The sequence below is a fragment of the Colletotrichum lupini genome, chromosome 2 (assembly GCF_023278565.1).
Source record: "Colletotrichum lupini chromosome 2, complete sequence".
Taxonomy (NCBI): Eukaryota; Fungi; Ascomycota; class Sordariomycetes; order Glomerellales; family Glomerellaceae; genus Colletotrichum; species Colletotrichum lupini.
Genome location: NC_064675.1, coordinates 4,229,880 through 4,247,480, shown reverse-complemented (window position 1 = coordinate 4,247,480; position 17,601 = coordinate 4,229,880). Strand labels below are relative to the sequence as shown.

At 54.3% G+C, this 17,601-nt stretch overlaps 5 protein-coding genes across 5 annotated transcripts; 2 read left to right on the top strand and 3 right to left on the bottom strand.

Moving 5' to 3' along the window:
* Positions 1-292: 292 nt before the first annotated feature.
* Positions 293-2,440, top strand: CLUP02_03591 (AMP-binding enzyme; the record flags this gene model as incomplete). Its single annotated transcript, XM_049282611.1, has 8 exons — positions 293-995; positions 1,067-1,122; positions 1,189-1,205; positions 1,256-1,276; positions 1,341-1,453; positions 1,546-1,628; positions 1,686-2,082; positions 2,136-2,440. The coding sequence occupies 8 exons, from the start codon at positions 293-295 to the stop codon at positions 2,438-2,440; spliced, it is 1,695 nt and encodes a 564-aa protein (XP_049139754.1).
* Positions 2,441-4,856: 2,416 nt separating this feature from the next.
* On the bottom strand, positions 4,857-5,288 carry CLUP02_03590 (uncharacterized protein; the record flags this gene model as incomplete). The annotated part of the gene is made up of 1 exon (XM_049282610.1): positions 4,857-5,288. One exon carries the CDS (start codon positions 5,286-5,288, stop codon positions 4,857-4,859), a length of 432 nt encoding a protein of 143 aa, XP_049139753.1.
* Positions 5,289-5,924: 636 nt separating this feature from the next.
* Positions 5,925-8,311, top strand: CLUP02_03589 (helix-loop-helix DNA-binding domain-containing protein; the record flags this gene model as incomplete). The annotated part of the gene is made up of 2 exons (XM_049282609.1): positions 5,925-5,984; positions 6,599-8,311. The coding sequence occupies 2 exons, from the start codon at positions 5,925-5,927 to the stop codon at positions 8,309-8,311; spliced, it is 1,773 nt and encodes a 590-aa protein (XP_049139752.1).
* A 2,496-nt stretch (positions 8,312-10,807) lies between these two features.
* CLUP02_03588 (uncharacterized protein) lies at positions 10,808-13,426 on the bottom strand (the record flags this gene model as incomplete). The annotated part of the gene is made up of 1 exon (XM_049282608.1): positions 10,808-13,426. The coding sequence occupies one exon, from the start codon at positions 13,424-13,426 to the stop codon at positions 10,808-10,810; it is 2,619 nt and encodes an 872-aa protein (XP_049139751.1).
* Positions 13,427-13,477: 51 nt separating this feature from the next.
* On the bottom strand, positions 13,478-17,559 carry CLUP02_03587 (uncharacterized protein; the record flags this gene model as incomplete). The annotated part of the gene is made up of 22 exons (XM_049282607.1): positions 13,478-13,505; positions 13,545-13,633; positions 13,719-13,896; positions 14,001-14,050; positions 14,122-14,136; positions 14,213-14,290; positions 14,371-14,697; positions 14,805-14,962; positions 14,998-15,091; positions 15,183-15,317; positions 15,378-15,669; positions 15,781-15,831; positions 15,913-15,953; positions 16,034-16,074; positions 16,155-16,255; positions 16,318-16,484; positions 16,582-16,668; positions 16,739-16,766; positions 16,814-16,946; positions 17,033-17,144; positions 17,201-17,428; positions 17,503-17,559. The coding sequence occupies 22 exons, from the start codon at positions 17,557-17,559 to the stop codon at positions 13,478-13,480; spliced, it is 2,490 nt and encodes an 829-aa protein (XP_049139750.1).
* Between the last annotated feature and the right edge of the window lie 42 nt (positions 17,560-17,601).

Here is a 17,601-nt window from a genome sequence, read left to right as displayed (position 1 = left end):
AAGCTGGACAATTGGGGTATGCCAGCAAGGACAGCTAAGCCTGGCTCGGGGATCGGGTAAGTGGAAGAGGGATTGTGGCTGGTAGCAAGAATGGCTGGCTTTCCATCGCAGCATACAAGTCCTTCCTCTCAGTCACCATTTCTTCCACATTTGCCTCAATGTGTTTGTGACCGCCAGCTTTCAAATCAGCCAACGATTTCATATTCAGCACGCAGAAATTGACAATCTCATCCTCCTTATTACATCTTACCTCTCGGTTCTGTAGAAGAGGCTCTTCCAGTCAGCAGTAGCCATGTCTAGCCCTCCATCTCGTCTTAAGAACATCCTCGGACACCTCCTCTCATCCTCCACAGCCAAGGTCGATGAGCCCCGTCCGAACCACCACATACACCAGCTTTCGCCAACATTCTTTCTAGAGCGTGCCGCCGCGATAGAGCCCGATGCGGAAGCCATCTTCCATGTGACAGCCAACGGCCGAACTCTGCGACGGTCTTACATCGAGTTCGCAGACAGAGCGCGCGGCCTGGCCTATTACCTGAAGAAGCACGGCTTCAAGAGGGTCGGGATTCTTGCGCCCAATACACCCGCCTTTCTCGAGTCCATCTTTGGTATTGCCGCCGCTGGCGGGGTTAATGTGGGTGTCAACTACAGATTGAAGCCGGATGACATCACCTACATCTTCGACTTTGCCGAGGTCGATTCAATCATCGTCGACCAGGAGTTCGTCCACCTGCTTGACGAGTTCAAGGAGAAACACCCCCAGGTCCCCTTGATTATTGACACTGATACCGACTACACGGAGGGCGCCTTGAGTGGCCCCTTTGATGATGCCGTCTTGGAGGGCCTGCAGTATGATCAGCAACACGGTCAGGGTTGGGCCGGCCTTCACTCACAATGTGGTAATGAGGATGATATGCTTGCCATTCCTTTCACTTCAGGAACCACGAGTCGGCCCAAGGGCGTAGTCTACACACATCGCGGGGCCTATTTGGCTGGTAAGTGATGCATGAACTGGTTTGAGACTCTTGCACAGGTATCAAGTTGTGCTGATTGTATTTCCGTGTAGCTGTTGGAAACGTCATCGAATCAGGACTGAATTATCACACTGGCCGTTGCAAATATGTAAGTCATGATCAAACCCAGCTCATGCTTGCTGCACCCAGCTGACCATGGATTTCTACCATCTAGCTATGGACTTTACCCATGTAAGTGCATCAGGATAGATTGTCGAAAGGCATTTGCTGACTATGTCTAGGTTCCACGCCGTTGGTTGGACGTAAGAAGCCTACCCTCCAGTCTGGGGCCCTCTAGTCTTGTTTGAACCTACTGACATAGTACAGATTCCCTTGGGCGGTAACGGCTGTGCGTGGGACGCACGTGTGCTTGCGAAAGATTGACTACCCTCTCATCTGGAAGTTGCTTAAGGAAGAGGGCATCACACACTTCAACGCAAGTGATTCCTATCCACGGAGTGTGAAGAGCAGACAGTTGACACAGGAGTTCAATTGCAGGCAGCACCAACAGTCAACACCCTGTTATGCTCAGCGAACGAGGCCGAGAAGTTGCCCCAAGAAGTGCGGGTGACTGTAGCTGCCAGTCCACCCAGTGCGCACTTGTTCGAGCAGATGGTACGTAACGCTTGATCCGGCTGCCGGGACTTGTCGAAATAGTGTTGACGTGGTTAGACAAACCTGAATCTCTTCCCCGTCCATGTCTATGGCATGACGGAGACCTACGGTCCCATCACCAAAGGATACCATATGCCATCATGGGAGACACTCCCAACAAACGAGAAGTACGCCAAAATGGCTCGCCAGGGTCATGGCTTCTTGACCAGTCTTCCCATTCGAATCATTAAGACAGATCAGCCGGAGGGTGTTCTTATTGATGTCGCCAAGGATGGGAAAGAAATCGGCGAGATTGTATTCTTCGGTAATATCTGCGCCAAGGAGTATTTCAAGGATGCCGAAGCCACCAAGAAGTTGTTCGATGGCGGTGCGCTGCACTCTGGAGATCTCGCAGTCTGGCATCCCGATGGATCGGCTCAGATTCTTGATAGAGCAAAGGATATTATCATTTCAGGTACGCGTCAACTCGTCGAGTTGTTGTCTCTCGTCGGACTAATGAAGGACTAGGTGGCGAGAACATCTCATCGGTGGCCCTTGAGGGCATGCTCGTACAACATCCCGATCTACTCGAAGCGGCCGTGGTTGCTGTGCCTGATTCTCATTGGGGCGAGCGTCCTAAAGCCTACGTGACTGTCAAAGAAGGCAAGAGCTTGAAGGGGGAAGACCTGATTTCGTGGGCGAAGCACCAGAGCAACATCTCCAAGTTCATGGTGCCTCGGGAGGTTGAGGTTGTTGATGAACTGCCCAAGACTAGCACTGGCAAGTTGAAGAAGAATGTCTTGAGGGAATGGGCCAAGGGAAAGAGGGAGTAAGTAGACAGGACATAGCAGATGAGTGTTGTTATTGCATGATGGCCGCAACAATTAGAGAAGGTAGAAGGAGAGGAGGCGGGAAGGAAGGATAAGGAGAATGTGAGCTCTTCCGAATCAGACAGAAGCAAGATCAAGTGCCACTCACCGTCTTACACGTGATTATGCCATGTGCCTTTGTGCGAGGTGGTTCGTCTGATGGAAGGTTACCTCAAGCTGCGACCTGTCCAAATGCGGATGACAGCCCTGACGAAAAAAAAGCCACATGCAACGGTCAACGGTACTAACGGTCCCAACGGTCAAGGCACCTTCCCGCAGCCTCCGTTTCCAAACACTCAGTGGTAGTTTGTGATACTGTGATGAACATCGTGCATGGAGACGTACAGACCTAAGGCAGGTGGATGTTCCTCTTTCTTATCCCTGAACCTTGTTTCCTGCGGGAATAGGCCAGTAATAGAACAAGAATGAAAGACACCGGATGGACAACTGCCTGAGGTAGGGAAGGGGAGACAGGGGTTACTGTTTTGACAGGACGGGGAAGGAGCGGAACGGAACCTTCAACACCATCGTACCCAACCGTAAGATGATGTGCCCATGTACCTTCAGGTAAGATGCGGTAGGCACATCTTTCCTCATAGAAGGTCGCCTGTCTGAACTTGCTGCTGCCTACCTTACGTTGGCTTAGGGCAAGGGGCAGCCCACAACGCCTTTACAGAAGACAACCCAAGACTGACGGAGATAGGTGCAATCCGAATGGTACAGAGTACCTAAGGTACCCGAGAAGCAAGTCGAACCCTCGCTTAAGGTGGTCACACTGTCACGAACCACGCACCATATGTACGGAGATCAGGAGAACAGGTCACATGGCCTGCTCCCGCGAAGTGAAAGCAAACGTTAAAGCACCAGACAACGGTCGATCTCGCAATGTTCGAGAGCGAGAGTGACCAGTCAACTAACCCTAAGACCAGAATACAAGAAGAAACGACAAGATGCTTCTGTCGCCGTCGAGCAAAAGACATCCGAGATTCCGTGAAGCGAGGCGGCGGGAATACACCACGAGGGTATCCCCTGAACAGCAAACGGAGAGCTCGATGGAGCCACTCGGCCAACTTGAGTTAATCTATACGGAGACGAGTCAGATTCTGACCGGTACGGACTACGGATCACATCAAAGTCCCTCATCGACCATAGGGTAACGGTCTCAGCCCCGATGATTTCGGGTCCTCGAGCTGGAAGCAAGGCACTGGCCCCCAACCCTCCCAACTTGAGAGGGAGAATTAACGGGACAATACCCATAAACAGTAAAGAACATCCTAGGGTTCTCGACGTCTGATACATGGAGTTTGCTCCCAATGGTCATTACCTGATGACGCTGCGGCTGTTCACCCTGGAGGAAAGGCTTCTTTTCTTCGGGACCCGAGATCATCAGGCTCTTGGCTGCATCCTCACCGACAGACGCAGATCAAGATTACCCCCCTTATCCTCTGGCCTTCCCTTAGGGCTACGGTAGAAGGCGAGAAGATGGCTGAGGAGCGGGCCCCTCAGCTTCAAGATTGTTCCACCCAGCCACCTAAGCACCAATGTAGCTGGCTTTGAGGTCATCTCTCTCTCTCAAGTGAACAAAGGCGTCATACAACGGCTCAACCAAAGAGGAAAGTAGAAAGAAGATTCTTCTGACACTTGTCAGTCCACTCACAACCCTCGCACGTGTTGCCAACCTAACCGCCCCTGATAGGAGCATCCGAGATTCAGGACCACTTGAGTCAGACCTCCACTAGTTTCATTAAGCAACGATCTTCTCCCACCACCAACAGAGAATCAACAGATCTCATCTCTGTCTTAGTCTCGATGTCTGTCAGTATGCTCCTCGAGAGAGGGGGACAGCAGCTTTCCGAGCGTGGTGAAACCCAAGGCCAAGTCAAGCAGAATTACTTTCCCGGACGAGAATGCATAATACGCAGACACGACTTGAACAGCTGCATCATGCAGGCCGTTGTGGGTATAGCTGCTTCTGCGACCAAGGAAGATTGGGCGCGCGGGCAAGTCCCTGCTCAGGATTGGGTGACGGAATCCATGTAGGCGCTGCACACGCCTTTGGGGGCCTTCCGGGCGCCCCATGCCGTCCAGGTCGGCCAGCAATCGCGGATCCTTTCGAGCGGTCTGGGGACTGCGTTATCCGAAGCCGAGCTCACATGGAAATTGCCCTATCGAATATTAATCTGTCGCGTCGGGTCCTCATAAAGCCCACCTGAACCCCTCCTCAAGAAAATCGAGTCACAAAGGCACCATCCATTGACAATGTCGGTGATGATACTGCGAATGTGATAGCTGACAGAGCTTTAAGGACGCGGAAAGCCCATTCACGCAGCGAGTTACTAGACTTGCTCCAGCCGGTAAGTCGAGTCGCATAAGCAGCCGACTATGAGATAAGACAAGGAAAGAAGAAAGAGAAAAGGAGGAGAACAGAATGAGAGATGAGAGAGGGCTTACAACTTGACTCGACTGAAGATGGGTATGGGCTCAGTATGAAGAGTGGCCCGATGAGAGAAGAAGATGGGGGATGAGAGAGGATACTCAGCACCCCGGACAAGCCACGGCTAGCTTGCCGTACAAGTAAGAAGATGAGAAGAGACTGACTGCCCTGTCCTGATAGATAGATCGAGATCTCAAGAGGAACAACAAACGACATCGACGACAGGTCATTTATAAATTGGACTGCTACCAACACGACTAGGCGAAGCAGAGCAAAGAGGAAACGTCGTCCGGAACTCGTTCGGTGTGTCCTGCATACCCTGCGCCGCAGCAGCAAAGATTTTTTGGCGACAGCCCTGGAGTGGAGTGACTCTGGCATAAATCCAGGCCACCCCGATCCCCCCGATTACCGGCGTCTTGGGCGCCGGCCGCATTACAACGCGCTTCCCGCCGCCGTACGTACGACACCCGAGTCTAACTTTGAGAACTACGACAGAGTCGATTCACTTGAGCAGCTGTCGTGGTCGGCTGACTCTGTCGGAACCCTAGTCCTGGGAAGGTGTGGTCCGCCTAGAGACCAAAGTCACTCCACGGGGACGGTATACGGGAGAATCCCGCGCCACAAGTTGTCTCCCGATTGCCCACTGTTCTTGGGCAATCCCTGAGAAGGCCGTGGCGTCCGCTCCGGAACTACTGGCCAGACGCTCGCCTGGTTCTTTCTAACGGCAGCCTACGTCCACTGGGATTGTCTGGCCGCACGCTTAGTACGGAGCCTCCCAATCGTGGCTGGTTTGCTCTTCCTCGCCCGATCTTGGCCATTCGCGGATAGGAGGCCTTTCCTCGGTCCCGGGATTGGAAAGCAGATACGGGAACAAGGTCGAAGATTCGAAAAAGCAAACAAAACCTGTATAAATCACCAACGGCTTTGCGTTGCTTTGGGGCCGGACGGTGGGATTCAGAAAGGGGGTTCTCCAATCGAAACAAGACCCCTCGCCACCCCCGGCAAGACGATACGATGGCGCACACGCCAAACGACAACACTCCCTTCTACGAGTATCTCGTGGATGACCCGGAAGTAAGTATCTCACCCGGCGTTGCATTCCACTTCTCTCCGTTCGGTGCCTTCCTCCCCGGAGCGCGGCCTTCAGGGGCTCCCATTTCTTGCGGTCAGGCCTTGAATCAAACGACCAGCTCATTCCGCGCCATGCCTCGTTGGCCCCTTCTTCATCTGCCGACCTGAGCGGTATACGAATGTGACAAGACAAGCGCTAGACCAAGCGATCAAAGGCGCGAGTGAGTACATGATGCCACGCGGGTAGCACCGAGTTGGGCCAGATCCCTCCCCTCCCCCATGGGCCTCCGCAATGAGAAGTCGAGTCACGATTCAAGGACCATGCAAGACTCTCTACATTATTTTGTCTGTCGGTGTTCGCCTCCGGTGCTTGGTATGGGATATGGGCGGGAGGCGGCGGAGTATCAAGGAGCTGAAAGTCTGTGTGCCACCCCGGGATGGGGCGATGGCAAGGTGATGTTCTCTGAACAAGCGTTCAGCAAACTGATGAGACAGACGGCGATGAGGCGCAGAAGAGTAGAGCAGGCCGTGTCCTCGAGGATCACAGGTCCTTTCGCCAAAGAAAAAAAAAGGTTGAAGACAGAAGGGAAAAGTCTGACGATTATTTCTATCAGCAGATGATAGCTTCGACGCCGTTGTCCCCGCACTTCTCTCCCGAAGTTTTCGGAGGGGCTTTCGACGTCGGCGACCGCCAACACCACGCCACTCGGCCCGGTAATCAGACCACCCAGCTGAGTCCAGGCCACAATCGGCCCAACGCCATCAATGAATCGACCACAGCGACACCACTAAATCAGGTCCAGGCCATTGCAGGTATTCCTGGATTGCCCATACCCGTATCCGTATCGACGGCGCAATTCCCGCAAATTCACAATCTCGGAGGACTCCAGCACCTGAATCAGCAGCACCAGCAAAACCACCCTCAGCTCCATCCTTCAGCCCTGGGTCTGGGTCTCGAGTTGGGTACTCTGGGGTTGACACATGCAGAGGGCAACCAGGGTCTTCAGCACCAATTCGGTCCAGCGGCAGCGCCTGCGCCTAATATTGCTGCTGATCAACAGGGGACGTCGTCGCATCTCCATTTGCAGGGCCATCAACGTGCACCCGCCCACGCCGCCGCATGGCTTCCGCCCGGATATGGAGTCCCGGTGTACCACGACAACCCGCAACAGCATGTCGATGCAACGTCCTCCTCCGCAACAGCAGCAGGCGTCAACCCACCTGTCACTCTCTCCGCAGCGGCCGGCCTGAGTACTGATGGCAGAAACCAGAATGTTGGTGTTGGCGGTGGTCACTTATACGATTTCGGATTCGCAGCACCACCACTACTGCCAACGAGTGAGCAGTCGTTCCTGGGCGGCGGAGTCTATGCCGACATCACGCCACTTTCCACCACGGTAGCTGTAACAGCTCACCCGCAACCACACACGACCACTTTTGATTTCCATGCTTCGCCATGGCGGCCGCGGCTTCAAGACAGCAGCTCCGTCACACTGACACCAAACATTGCAGCCGTCGCTGCGGCCGAATTGAACCACGACGTCCGCAAGCACAGCAAAAGCAGCATGGAGACCGATAGCGACGTCAAGGACCCTTCGTGGGATGACGATGATAACGAGCCTCAAGATAGAAGGGGCGGAGCTGGAGCAATGAAGACGTCGTCGTCGTCATCGCCCGGGACTCGGAAGCCGCAGCGAAAGGGCAAGCGCCGTGCCGTAGCCGATCCCGAAGCCGGTGGCAACTACGACAATGACGAACCCACCAGCCCCGCGGGCCGGACCAGCGTCAGCGGCCGATCGGTCAAGTCGGTATCGGTCGCCTCATCTGCCGGATCGAGCACCAAGACGGCACCGGCACCCCGACTGCGCAGTGCCTCCCGCACATCCAAAAACGCACTGCAAAAGCCGACCGAGTCCCTCGAAGAACGACGAACACGCGCATCTCATAATCTGGTCGAAAAGCAGTATCGTAACCGACTCAATGCTCAATTCGAGGGTCTCCTCAATGCCCTACCGGAGCAGGTCCGCGGCCCGGCCGGCGCCGGAGACGGCGACGAATCGGACCCGCAAGCGGCGGCGGCGGCAGCGAATGAGGAAAGGCGGGTCAGCAAGGCCGAGGTGCTGGACATGGCCCGCCGCCACATCCAGAACCTGGAGCGGGAGCGGGAGACGCTCCACCGCGAAAGGGGAGAACTGCTGCGCAATCTAGAGACGCTCGAGCGGGAGGCGGCCGTGAATGGCGGCGGGGGCGGCCGCTTGGACGAGTTCCTCGACGTCGAAGGGGTTCCGGACGAGAGAGGCGAGTCGTCTTCGTCGTGGAGGAATGCTTGAAGCGGGTTGCCCTTGACACCTGTACAAATCCCCCTGCCTACTTGTCTGCCTGCCGTGAGCCTATTCTATGATGATGGTGGTGGTAGTCGTGATGGTGGTGGTGGTGGGTGTGAAGCCAATGCAGTGCACTTCTGGAAAGGGGGGAGCGCGTGAGCTCAAAATCTCGGAGGCAAGGGTGCCGGGGGTGGTGGGGGGGGAAAGGGTTCTTTCGGAGTGTCGCCGACCGCCCGAGAACATGCCGCGCGCGGAGGGGAAACGTCATACCATCCATTGGTCGCGGCGGTGTTGTTGCCCCCGTCTCAGATATCGACGCCGGTCCGCAGAAGGGTGCCATCCCGCTCCACGGGTCCAGGGTCTTTTCTTTTCTTCGTCTTCTATCCTTCGACCTTATGGCCCCGCCGAGTTTTGCTTTTGGTGTCAGGTTTTTCTGGTTCTTTCTTATTTTCTCCGCGGACAAATTATGATGGCGGGTGAAATCAGTTTCATAAAGACGGGAAGAGTCAAGCTTGATTGGATGCAGATGATGACTTCCGGGATATCGGCAGCCCGCCTGCCGGGGGTTTAGGAGGGGAGGTTAGAATAGATTGTGAACCGAAGTAGTGGATGAGAGGCAAGTACAGCCGGGACACGGGAGGAAATCGCGAGGAAGAGGGGTTACAGAGATGGGTGGGAAGAGAAGGGCGGCAGGGGAGGTGGTGTGCATGTCTGTATGCGTGTACATGTGCGATGGGCAGAGGGATGAACAAGGTGCCTCGGGAGGATGGAGGAGGGAGTACGGTGTGGTGTGTAGGGTGAGGATATGTTTTCCGTCAGGATGAGGGTTGGACGGAGCTTGTAATTGACGGTGATGCTGGTCTGAGGACCAATTTTACAACTGCAAAAAAAAGTCTTGGGAGGACTGCTCGTTAGGGTGAGGTAAACTTCATTTGGACAGACGAAAGTATATAGAAAGAGAAGCATCATGGCTATGCTCTGACATTCATGCTTGACTGATGACTGCAGCGGAAACCGCATTTCTCTCTCGTTGCGCTTTCAAGTATGGATGTCTGTCGTTGCCATCCGAAGTTTTGACATGTCGACGTGTTCGTCATGCAGAGTACACACATTGCGGGACACGAGTCTAGACCAACCTAGCCCGGCTTCTCCCACTCCTCCGCATCGAAGCTACCAAGGTAAGGTGTGTGTATGTGTGTGTGTGTTCACTACCGAATGCATAATGCACATCACCAAACCACGCAGCACGCCAGCCACGCCAATCAACAGCTCCGCCGTACCCAGCCAGAACCTGATGGTTGCAAGAGAGCGCATGCATCTCCCCAGAAATTGTCAACTTTTCATGCGATGCGTCACGAGGGTTCGTTGCGTCGCTCTACCCTTACTGTGTGCAAGTAAGGCAACAACACCTCGGCATGTTTTGATCGCGTGAACTGGTTTGTGGTGTGTCGCTGCCACTTTCTCAACCCCGCCTTTTCGCCAAGTTCATGCCTCTTCACAGCGTAAGTTTGATCATAGGGCGAAATCTTTTCACAGCAAGTCATTGGGGAGGACAGAGATCAATAGCAGGAGTAAATGGGACAGGTGATAGGAGTCTCTCTTTTTTGATTGAAAATTCTGGTTCGGAGCGATCAAAGGCTTGCATCCGAACCGCGATGAAATAAGGTAAACCTCCTTTTGTTAAACTTCCAAAGCTGGGAAACATCATCTCTCTCTCTCTCTCTCTCTCTCGCTGCGTACCCCTCCAGGGCCGCAGGTAATCCTTCTCGTGATCGCACAGATGCGTAACACGATCCCTCCATTGGGTTGCTTCCTTCCGCGGGTCCTGTCCTCCCAAATTTTTTACAAGTGTTTTTTGCTTTTCTGTTCCCCCTTTCACCCTTTTTTTCCATGCTGAAAAAACAAGGGGTTTGTCATAATCCATCAAATCATAACCCTGGCGGAGGTTCAAATCCCTTCCGGTGGGCTTTTGTGCTCGCGCCCTTCTTTTTTTTTTGTACAACAAAATAACAGTATCAGTAGTAGCGGTATTGCTGGTGGTGGTAGTATAGTAAGAGTGAGTCCTTCGGATCGGACTGCAGATAGATGTAAGGAAACTGTAGATCGTTGTGCGCGTTGCGCTGGCGGGTGTCTTGTGAGTGAGTGAGTGTGTGTGTAGCGAGTGATGGTTGGTGGTCGGAATCGAAGAATGACCAAACCGGATTTTTGGTCTATGGTGTGAACGAAATGATGGGAGCCCAGGTGATAACTCCTCCGAGATATGCCAAGAAAGTCTATACGAATCACGACCGTCTTGAAACGCCGTGATATGTCGAGAAACAAACAATAAGGTGTAGAAGGTTTGTTAGTGTGGTGCGTCGCTCCGCCGTTGAGGGAGAGGGAACGCGCGAGCGTGCGCGCGCCCAGGTGTGTGTGTCTATGGAACAAAGATATATGAGATATGTTGTGAGGTCGTAATGTGTTGTCATGGGTCGGAAGGTGTACTCAGTGGCGAGCAGGCGTTCAGATGCGGCTGCCGGCATAGAGAGGCGGGAAAAGGGCGTACTGCCCAGGCGGGGGCGGGGCACTCAGTGTCTGCGCACGTTGGCGTCGGTGCTGCTTCACCGGCTCCTTCATCTTGGCAAGCGGGAGAGAGTCCTGGGACAAGCTGGCATCGATGCATCCGGAAGCGGCGCGGATGTCACCCGTGGAACGCGACATGGTCAGAAACTCCTCGGATTCAGGCAACGGAGTCATGGTGGACTTTCGTCCTCTGGGCGACCCGAGGTCCGCAAAGTCATCGGCACTGAAGGAACGCGAGTGGTCGCTACCCTCAAACTTTGGGTTCCAACCCTCAAAGGTCGTGCTTCCCGTGTACCTGGTGAGCGCCGTCCATGTCGAGTTGGTCGATGTATGGCGAGCCTCGGTCAGGCTGGTTTGGCTGGACGAGTTGCTGCCGGTTGTTGAAGTGCTGGCACGGTCTCTGGCGAACAGTCCAGGCATTTCAATCGTCAGGACGGGCTCCTCGTCAAAGGCGAAGTGGCTGGTGTCGTGTCTCCCCACATCCATGGGGTACGCGTCAGCGTCCGAGTCTGCCAACATCTGCTGGCGGAAATCCGTTGGAATGAGAAGAGATGGCGAGAGGTTGAAGCCGTGAGACTCCTTGAAACTCGATGCTCGCGATGCTGTCCTCACGTGGAGATGGGAGGTGCCCCGGTAGTTCGTCTCCTTTCTGGGATGAGAGAAGTTTGACCTAACGGGCAGCGCGGTAATGGTAGGAGTGATTGCTTCGTGTCCGTTGACGGAAGTCTGACTGGCGGGGCTGAGAGCTGGCATGTCAGAGTGTCCCAACGTCGATGCCGGCTTCAGACCAGCCGAGAGGGGTGCGACGAAGATACCATCGTTGTCAAAAGAAGTCTCTACAGAGTCCTCCCTCACAATATCCAAAGACGGCCGGTCCCACGCGTAGTCGCAGTCAGCCTCAGCTTCGTGCTCGTAGCAGTAGTCAATATCATCCTCCCAGCTGGCTCGGTGAGAGATAGCAGCCGGCCCATCAACTTCCAAAGCTTCCTTCAGAGCATTCTGCGCGGCAAGCATGTCGAAGCTGCCAAGGGTGTCCGATGCGCCGCTTGATGGCCGCCTAAACTCGTCCTCCGGCGTCTGAGGCACGCTCTGGCGCAGAGCAGGCACAGACTGGCTTCCCCGAAGCGATGAACGAGTGCTGGTCAAGCTCGGGCCAGACTGCCGGGACAAAACGAACTGCTCCTCCTCTTCAGGCACATCAGGCAGTGCCATCTCATAAGAGACAGTGGAGCTTGCTGTGAGTGGCCACGCAGCATCGTCGGGAGTGGTGATTGCATGAGAGAATCTCGGGTCTGCGAAAGGCTCTGCTTCTTCGGAAATTGTAGGTTCAGTGAATTCGATCGGTACATCGAGGGTGCCTGGCAGGTGAAAGCCGCTGCTGGTCTGAGGGCGTTCTGGAAACATATCAATGGTGGCGAGCGAGTCTTCTGAAACGGTGTAATGCTTCATGATGCGGCTTGACGATCTGGGGGGAGGGACAGGTACAGGCGAGCCTGGAAGAGTTGGCGAGACAATCTCCTCGTTGATGGGTGATCGGGGTGGCCGCGGAGGTGCTGGGCGCGGCGGGCTCGACCGAAGTTGTTCCTGGGATCGTGTGTGCTTGACCAACCGTCGAGGTACAGAGGTCGGGCCTGTATGCCTGGCAATGGCAGGCGGGCGATTCGCAAACATCTCTGGCTGAGTTTCGGACGCCCACGCGTTGTCCTGCTGCGTGTGCAAGGCTTCGGATGAAAAGTTGGAAAAGTGCAAATCTTCAACGTCAATTCCCTTGAGTTGGCCGGTGGTCGGCCGTTGGCCAGCGCGGATGGCTGAGAATTCGGAGACCAGTTCGGCGCGGCTACCCCGCTGAAGGTCCGGTAAGTGATCCCGCTTGGTGTGGGTGACATGTTGAAAGTTGTAAGGGCCTGATATTTGCAACTTGCGTCCCGAAACTGGGTCTTCACCTAAGTCGTCCTGTCTTAGAGTTCTGCGACGGCCAAAAATTGATGGGATGAAGTGGTCCTTGTTTGTTGTCGAGGCCGGGCCATCCAGGGCAAGCTCACCAGAGTATAAGGAACTTCCAGAGGAACTGTGGTTACCACTGCTTTCCCGCTTCATCTTGGCCCTGCGGTTGAAGATGGTTTTGCCAAAGAGCTGTACGCTCTCGGGCCGGTCTCGAGAAGGCATGCTGCTCGAAGTCGACCGGCCAGAAGAACGTCTTGATAAAGTAATGGTTTCCAGGGTGTGTTCCCACGACCGGTCCGAGTTCAGTGAGCGCAGCGAGGATGTCGAGCCAGAGGAGGTGGTTGTATGGCTCTTGTGTTTGTCCAAGGCCGAGGCCCTCTGCATCTGCTTGCTCAAGGCACGAATCCTTTCCGGCGAGGGCGGTCCATCAAGAGCAGGCTCGAACAAATCTGCGATGTTGTCGGGATGGTCTTGGGTTGAGAGAGGAGGAAGGGGAGGTTGTGAGTTGATGGCAGCGGACGGCGATGAGCCACCTTTGTTGCTGATGCTTGCCCTCTCTTTCCTCCGGGTTGGCTTGTAGGCCGAGTAGTACGGCAGTGGAGCGGTAGCCCACATGTTGTTTTCGACTTAATGCAGAGGGCGACGTCAAGCCAGGCGTGCCCCCTCTCAAGGGATCCCCTTCTTCTCCAGCGTGCTGTGAACAGGGTTGAGCAAGTCGAGGCTTTTTCGTTACTGGTGTTCCTGTTTACTTTTTCTTAAAACTGGGCCGCTCTGGATCTTTATCTGGTCGGGATCGGGGATGTTATGAGAGAATGCGAGTTGCTTGAATGTGTGTGTGTGTGTGTGTGAGTGTGGTCTGTGTAAGACTAATAAGAGGTTGGGTTGTGGTGTGTAGGCGTTGCGTTACGTTGCGCCGAGTAGGAAAAGTGTGAATGATAGACAGAGTGAGCAGAGCCGAGAAGGAGGGAAAAGCGCGCGCAACCAGAAAACAGCAACCAGCATCAACCGTCCAGCGCCCTTTTGTTCGTCCTAAGAGAGCAACAGGTGACAAGAGATCAACCAGACTGTGGGGGAAGCGCTTGGGACTGTAATATATTTAAGATGGTGCTGTTTTCAATGCGTTGTGAGCCGGGGGTCGGGATCCGAACCTTGGGATCCGTCGAGCCTGTGAGTTTTTTGAGCGCTCAACGCAGATGGACGGACTGTGGACATGGACCAGACCAAAGGAGAGGGACCAGTCTCCAGAGCCAGAGACCGGGGGAGGGATGTCAGCGCCGCCCCGTCACAACCTTGCCCTGTGCAATACTCACAGTCTCTTGCAGAGTCTAGTCCCAGAATGCAACACCGCAGCAGCTCTCCCCCCCCCCCCCCCCCGTATGTCCCCTCTTCCAGGATGCCGACAAGGGGGTCAGGGGGGATGGAGGGATCTGGCTCTGGAGGTGCTGCTGGGGGTGTGGTGTGGCCGCCCAGGATGCCTTGCTATGAGGATTGAGGGGGGGCTGTCGGCCGATGTGGGTGGGTGGGTGTAAGGCAGGGTACAAACGAACTCTCTCACGCACCCATGAAGCGAGCTGCATCGTTGGTGGTCCGAAGAGACCAGAGAGGAGAGACAGATAGACAGCAGCAGCAAGCAAAGAAGCAAGCAGCAACGCAGTCTTAACAGTAGCAGCAGCATTAGTACCACGCAATACTACTGCCACTACCACTGCCAACGACAACGTTAACGACAACAACAGGAGCAGCAACCTGGGCCGTGTGAGTTTGAAGACGGCATGCAGTATGCGGCGGTCCTGAGTGGATGGGCCATAGACGGCCCGGGAGATGCTGGCCGGGGAAGAATGGTCTTGATTATTCCTCCCCTCAAGGCTTGAGACTTTGCCTGCAACCTGCAGACAGACCGATGCACTGCGTACTAGCAGCCGTCTGCATCCCTTCCCAGTTGCGTGCCTAAATTCATTGGGTGAAAGGCAAAGCGTATATGCAGATATGCAACGATAGTAGCAGCAATTATCGCGACCAGCTGGCTGAAGTCGTGCATACTGAAGGGAGCGTTTGAAGAGTCGAAGACCCAAGCAGACCGGGAAACGCTTGGAGCAATATTTGGCCAGTCAGTCGGGATTGGTACGGTAGATGTGATATCCGTAACCTTGCCTTATTCGGTCATGGTTGGACTCCGGCCGCCATACTGTAGACTTTGATGCACTGAACAAATTGTTGAACGGCGGGATTCCGGCAAAGCGAATAGGCAATGTCCTCGCAGCCCCAGGACTGCCTGACTTCCTGCAACAGGTGGAGATGCAGGGACATGAAAGAAGACTGATTAGCAAAAGACGAATATGGTCGAGTGGGTAGTGGGTGAAATTATTCCTACAAAAGGAAAAAGGCGGCTTAAATTCAGCCGGAACGCCAAATGACGGAGGGAAATGAGAATTTGATGCATCCGAACATTGTATACGCCAAGTATAGATTGAAAAACAGTTACAAGTCGAGCGCGTCGAGATGCTAGCTAATGGCTGTCATGCACTGTGTGTCGCGTGTGCATGCCTTGCCGTGTATACTCCTGTACATGGCGTCGGTTTGCCGTGTCGTCGATACTCGCCGCTAATGTCGTGTGCCTCGATATATCCATACAATAACGTTGGAGCATGGCGTTCCGATACGAAGATTCGTTAGGCGCGCCTTCATCAAAGGCTTCCACGGTGACAGAGGGAACAGATGCGTAGTCAGTCACTAGTGCGGTGTATGGACCGTGGACCGGCCACTGACCAGAGTTTCTATTTGCAGTTTGCCATGATGCTTGCTTCGCCTTCGAGGTCCACCGCGCGTAAGTCTGGAAGACTTCCATAGTTTTCAGTGGGCTGTTCGAATTGTCACTCTTTTTGTCGTTTCCAGCGTGACGCGTTTCTGCATACACTTGCTTCTTCCTTTCCCTTATCGTATCCTTTTCTGAGGCCTATTTTCTTCAGGACCGATCTTGGACCTGTGCGTTGGGCGCGAAGCTGAAAGGATTGCCCCTGAAGCTAGCGGTCGATGGCAGACGGTCTTAGAACCGATCTTGCCCCCAAGTTGGCGCCGTCGCCACGACAAGACTCGGAAGCTACGATGTGCCGACCATGGCGGTACGCTCAATGGCCGAGAGGGACTCAATACTTTACACATTTTGTGTAGTGTCTGTTCGGTATGTTGTGCTTCCAACTCTTATGCACTATTCGAATCAGCCACAAGAACCTTGTCGTGTATGTACGCGCGCAAGGTGTAGGTCTCTGCGTGATTGTGCACAACCACCAGCCTGGTTGGCCAGAACAGGGTAATCCTAGCCAAAAGCTGGCAAACCGTCTCTCACGCGTTGCTTGTACAAACCGCTCGCATGTTTGTGGTAAGATTGCTGATGACAGGCCGACCTCTCTACCAACGAGATTCCGCCTTTTCCACCCGAGAACGCCCCTGTTATGACAAGTCTCAGAAGCTCGAAAACGACGAGCAAACTCCACGGACCGTGCATGCACTTTTCACTTATGGGAAGCCGTCCAGTGAACTCAATATTCTTGATCGAGTTTATCTCCCAAGATGCTCTGTAGGCGATGACCCATTCGAACCCTGGCGTGTCGAAAATTTCACCAGTTTCATCCGAACTGGCCAGACATTTTTGGCCTCCCAAGCACACAATAAGGTTCTTGAGTCGTGCGTTGAGATGGACGGATAGAAGTTACATCGAGCAGCTGTTTCAACCCATGCTCTGAACGCAGCTCTGACACTCTTCAGATCCCTACCTCGGCAAAAACAAAGTCGTTGATCTCTTTCATCTGAACTTTGGCACTCGAGGTGAACATGAGGTTGAGAGCTTTGGCCAGTAAGTGCTCATGGGATGAAAACGTTGCATTACGTTAGGGAAGCTCAATAGACTGGCGATATGTCCTTCGCCAACACTGAGTAGACGATGTAATCGACGGTGCTGCTATTTCTGGCAAGATTGCCGATGATTCATCCAGTAAATCGACCTACCGTCCCCGTAGGCTGTAACACAGCATCTTTTTCTTGCTGCATGGCTCCTTGCCAGGCTGATTTCGTATCAATGCATAGATGATGTGAGATGCATGCAATCGCTCCACATAGCAGTAAATCGTTGATGTCGGATCTGGGAGCAGGTGAGGTCCGCGGGACGTCTCCGTAGCCCAAGTTTGAGTTTCTTATTTCTCATTGACGTGGCTAGTCCGTGGACACTCGTCTGTATGAGGCGTTTGAAGATTTTCAAAGCGCGTCGAGCGGCGCTAGATCCAGATTGTGACAGATCATGATCGACGACTACCAGAGGGCTATGGTCCCCGCCAGAGGGCTTTCCCAGTGTCAAGAATAGTGAGGAGGTCTGGGTCCATGGACGCTGGAGTGGACATGGTGAACAAGGGACCACGCAATTGTGGGCTTTGTAGGTTGCCGGCCGTACGGTATTGCTTCTTCGTGCGCAGCAGCGCAAGAGAGACCATCCCTGGGGCAGGTTGCGAGCTGCCGAGGGCTGCCGTGTACCATCATCCGGCATCCGCCATCCAGGTGGTAGTCAATCGGTTGGAAATCGGGCAGATGCAGGGCGCCGACCGGCGCATGAGAAACGAAGCGGTCAAGCTCACAACGGAGCTAGCCCCCCGGCCTTCATAGTAAATGCCGTACAACTGAGTGTCTCAAGTTTCAAGACCGACGTTGGCCTGACCGTTAGGTCTGCGGTAGTAACGGGGGCTCTGAGACAGCCCAGTCATTCTGCGTAGCGTGAGACAACGACCGTTGTTAGCATTATGGCA